Here is a 4,987-nt window from a genome sequence, read left to right as displayed (position 1 = left end):
TAAAAAAAAAAAAAAAAAAAAAAAGAGAGTATGTAGTCAAACTCAGATCTTTCCCATAAGATCGCAGTAAGAGTTGCTAAGCTGAGAAATGAGATTTGTTTTCAGTTTCAGAGAAAATGATCATTCAGTCAGGGCAGGAGAGGATAAAGAACAAAGAAAAAAAGGAACCGTTTACAGACCAAGACAATGACATTAGAACTAAAAATTTGTTTCCTTAAATTCAGAGTGGAAAGAAGAGAAAGAATAGCCATACTACTAAAATCATAAGGTACTTCCTCAAAATTCTGCATAGAGCAGCAATTCAGATGTTGTAACTTTTCTATTCCCTTTATTAAAACAGCACCATAGGCCAGGTGTGGTGGCTGACGCTTGTAATCCTAGCACTTTGGGAGGCTGAGGCAGGCGGATCGCCTGAGTCCAGGAGTTCAAGACCAGCCTGGACAAAATAGTGAAACCCCATCTCTACCAAAAAAAAAAAAAAACAGAAATTAGCAGGGTGTGGCAGCGTACACCTGTAGTCCCAGCTACTTGGGAGGCTGAGGCAGGAGAATGGCATAAACCCGGGAGGCGGAGCTTGCAGCGAGCTGAGATCCGGCCACTGGGCCACTGCACTCCAGCCTGGGCGACAGAGCGAGACTCCGTCTCCAAAAAAAAAAGAGAAATAAGTAACGCAAATTTGTGTTATTATTCCCTCTACTTTTGTCTATGCTTGAAATTTTCCATGATATCAAGTTTTTTTTGTTGTTTTTTTTTAATTACAAAACCTGTTCACCCTATGTTTCTTCAATACTCACTTTACAGTACAAGTGAATCGAGTAGAAAGCTTCATAATGGCAGTGAGGGCATAACCTCGTGTCACAGAGGTGGACATATTAGAGATTAGGACACTTTCTAAAATATCCAATACTTCATCCTCTGTTACCTGTGGAGGAGGAGGAAAAAGAAGACGATGAAGAATGAGTAGCATGATTAAGCATATGAATCTGGTATCAAGTCAGGGGATGCAGCCAGAAAGACAATCCTACCATTACAAAAGCCTCTAACTCAACCTGTGCTTTACCAGAGTAACTGTCCAAGCTGTTCTATTAACAGAGTAGGTGGGGGTAAAAAGAGTGAAAAATGACCATTGGGGCTAAGAAGCAATATTAGAACTTTCAAGTGGCAGAAACAGAAGAAGAAAAGAAAAACATACAGAGTTCAAGTGTTGTTGCCACAATTTTCCCTTTTAAAGCCAGTCCTTTAATGTGCAAATAAGAACATAGACACATGTCTCATTTCTTCTTGTTTATCAGCCAGAAGGTAAGAGAAACAACAATTCAGTCCACTAGGACAGGGAGTTGGACCTAAAGTGGTTTTAAAATCTTACAATGGGGCCAGGCAAAGTAGCTCACGTCTGTTAATCTCAACACTTGAGAGGCCAAGGCAGGCAGACTGCTTGAGTCTAGGAGTTCAAGACCAGCCTGGGCAACATGGTGAAATCCTGTCTCTACAAAAAGTAGAATTAGCCAGGCATGGTGGTGAATGCCTATAGTCCCAGCTACTCAGGAGGCTGAGGTGAGAAACATCGCTTGAAACCCAGGAGATTAAGGCTGCAGTGAGTTGTGATCCTGCCATGGAACTCCAGCTTGGGTGACAGAGTGAGACTCTGTCTTTAAAAAAAAAAAAAAAAAAACTCACAATGGCTCAATAAGTTCCATCTCAAAAAATGGCAGGTTTTCCCATATAATTCTAGTTCGATTCTTTGAAAAGCTGGGTATTTTTTAAAATATTTTGAGACAGGGTCTCACTCCTGAGTAGCTGGGACTAGATACCATCACACCTGGCTAATATTTGTGTCTTTTGTAGAGACAGAGTTTCACCACGTTGCCCAGGCTGGTCTCAAACTCCTGGGCTCAAGCAATGCTTCCACCTCAGCCTCCCAAAGTGCTGGGATTATGGGCATGAGCCACCACACCTGGCCTAAAAAGTTTTCAAGGAATCAACCTCAACTCCCCATTAAACACTACTCTCCTATAACCAAAACCACTATTTTCCCCCACTTAACCAAGAGTGACAAGAAGTACCTGAATAGGCTCTTCCTCTTCACACTGGCCAGATACAAGAAGATCACCATATTCACCTATACACCATGCAGCCACTTGTACCAAAGGTTGCTGTGAAAAGAAAAGTCAACATTTCTTAAGGACTTCAATTTTTCCAAAGTTACTTAATGCAAATCATAGGTCATCTCATAATAAAGATCAAAACTGTGCATATCTAGAGTATTAGAAATAAAGACATATCAAAGGGGAGAGGGGGAAAAAAAAGAAGAAAAATATACCAGAAAATTTGAGAGTAAAATTACCTCTTAGCTAAAATAGCTGAATGAAGTACTTACTTGAGAATAATCACCAAGAATTGCTTTGTACAGGCGCTGGACAGTATAGGCATGCATCTCCACACTATTAGTTATTAACTGGATTAAATTGGGGACTGCATCATCACGAACATAACTTCCTGCCTAAAAGGAAATGCAGACAATTACCCCTAGAAACACACAGCAGTGATAACAAGTGTTAGCTATTATTATTACTGTTTCTTTTTTCTTTCTTTCTTTCTTTCTTTCTTTTTTTGAGACAGAGTCTTGCTCTGTCACCCAGGCTGGAGTACAATAGCGCGATCCTGGCTCACTGCAACCTCCACCTCCCAGGTTCAAGTGATTCTCATGCCTCAGCCTCCCAAACAGCTGGGACTACAGGCACATACCACCACGCCTGGCTAATTTTTCTATTTTTAGTAGAGATGGGGTTTCACCATGTTGGTCAGGCTGGTCTCGAACTCCTGACCTCAGATGATCCACCTGCCTTGGCCTCCCAAAGTGCTGGGATTACAGGCGTGTGCCACTGCGCCCAGCTATTATTGTTGTTTTTAAAAGAAGAATTCTACAAAACACCCTCAAAGATAAATTTGGTTCCAATTCTCAGGTTCATAACAGCTCAAACTTCAAAGTCTTACTTAAATATGTTAAATTTTTAAATTTTATTTTTTAAAATTTTCTCTTTGTCCAAATTAAAAGTAAGGCTGGGCACAGTGGCTCACACCTGTAATCCCAGCACTTTGGGAGGCTGAAGCAAGAGGACTGCTTGAGGCCAGGAGTTTGACACAAGCCTGGGCCACACAGCAAGACTCCATCACTACTACTACTACTACTACTACTACTAATAATAATAATAATAATGATGATGATGATGATGATGATGATGTAAAGGTTTAAAACTTTATCACCCAACCTTGGTCAATCTCCCATTCCTAAATAGAACAATAGATTTAATTTATAAGACTGAGACTAGTCCTAACCATGTGTATTTTGGAAAGGAAAAAAACAAAAAAAAAACAGCCAGGTGATCAGGGTTTTATCAGGCCACTATGGTTAAGAAACACAAACAGGAAGAATTTTGGGAAAATGGTCAAAAGGAAAGGTGAGAAGCTAAAAAGCAGGTAATTTGCAGTATAGCTTATTTACATCCTTCCCTAAAGCAGAGTGCATTAAATACAAGAAGCATCAGGGTGATCTAATGGGCATGTATAATAAGACTGCTTCATTCAACAGCAGCAGAATACACATTTTTCTCAAACTTAACACTGAACCAAGAAAGATCACCTTCTGGGTCATAAAAAATATCTTAACAAATTTCAAAGAACGTAAATCATACAAAGTATGTTCTTAGACCACACAGAATTAAACTAGAAATCTGCAACACAAAGACAGCTGCAAAAAAATCCCAAAATATTTGGAGATTAAAAGAACATACTTCTAAATAACACATGAGTCAAAAACAACTTTATAAGAGAAAACTATAGGCCAATCTCTCTGATGAATATAGATATAAAAATAACAAAATATTAGCAAATCAAACCCAACAAATATATAAAAAAAAAAAATAGGCCGGGCACGGTGGCTCAAGCCTGTAATCCCAGCACTTTGGGAGGCCGACACGGGCTGATCACAAGGTCAGGAGATCGACACCATCCTGGCTAACACAGTGAAACCCTGTCTCTACTAAAAAATACAAAAAAAAAAAAACTAGCCGGGCGAGGTGGCGGGCGCCTGTAGTCCCAGCTACTCGGGAGGCTGAGGCAGGAGAATGGCGTGAACCCGGGAGGCGGAGTTTGCAGTGAGCCGAGATCCGGCCACTGCACTCCAGCCTGGGTGACGGAGTAAGACTCTGCCTCAAAAAAAAAAAAAAAAAACCCCTGACCATGTATCCTGGGTATGTAAGGCTGGTTAGGCATTCAAATATCAGTGTAACCCAGCACATAACAGACTAAAGAAAACAAATCACATGATCATAATAAGAGAACACAAGTCAATTAGAAAAATAAAATCAGGCGCATATAAAAAAAGGTTTTGAATTCTTACAAACACTTTCCTTCAGGAGTGCCCATTTCTCCCTTCTTTTAAGCTTCGTGAAAACTAGGAAAATATGTCCTGATTCATCATTATGTTCATTACATTTTGTTAGATTATAATTTTTCCCCTTGTTAATCAAATTTATTAAGTTTTAACCTTTTACCAAGTTAATTCATTGTAAGTAAACTAAAACATGAGTACACCCCAGAGAGAATTCCACAGCAACAAATACATATGTCATAATTTCATATGTCAACAAACACGTAAGTCATAACTTCAATGATATCATTCTCTCCCTACAGATGTTTCATAATTTACTTAATCCCCATTTGGGAACTACTAGTTGTTTCTGGTTTTCTCCTACTATAAACAAGATTAGGATGAATACTTTTACATACACACGTTTGTGTACTTGTACTATTATTTTTTCATGCTAAAGTCCTAAAAATTGAATTAATTAAAGGGTACAATTTAAGGTTTTTCCTACATACTACCAAACTGCACAGTAAAAAGATGGCATCATCCCACACTCCCATAAAGTGAAGAGTACTGCCTGTTTCTCTATTTTCTAATACTGGGAATTAGATTAAAAATTAT

General features: G+C 39.1%; 1 protein-coding gene across 3 annotated transcripts in view; it reads right to left on the bottom strand.

The window, feature by feature from the left end:
• AP1G1 (adaptor-related protein complex 1, gamma 1 subunit) overlaps window positions 1-4,987 on the bottom strand; it is a 95,354-nt gene that overhangs the window by 19,376 nt on the left and 70,991 nt on the right. For all 3 annotated transcript variants that reach the window (XM_011961848.1, XM_011961862.1, XM_011961856.1), the window contains 3 exons: window positions 2,378-2,500; window positions 2,064-2,153; window positions 795-922 (listed from right to left, as the gene is read on the bottom strand). In XM_011961848.1, coding sequence (XP_011817238.1) covers window positions 795-922; window positions 2,064-2,153; window positions 2,378-2,500 — 341 coding nt within the window. The remainder of the gene's footprint in view (window positions 1-794; window positions 923-2,063; window positions 2,154-2,377; window positions 2,501-4,987) is intronic.

Source organism: Colobus angolensis, unplaced genomic scaffold (genome assembly GCF_000951035.1).
Source record: "Colobus angolensis palliatus isolate OR3802 unplaced genomic scaffold, Cang.pa_1.0 Scaffold116, whole genome shotgun sequence".
NCBI classification, from domain to species: Eukaryota; Metazoa; Chordata; class Mammalia; order Primates; family Cercopithecidae; genus Colobus; species Colobus angolensis.
Note: the sequence above shows the minus strand (reverse complement) of the source record. Positions and strands in the feature narration are given on the sequence as shown.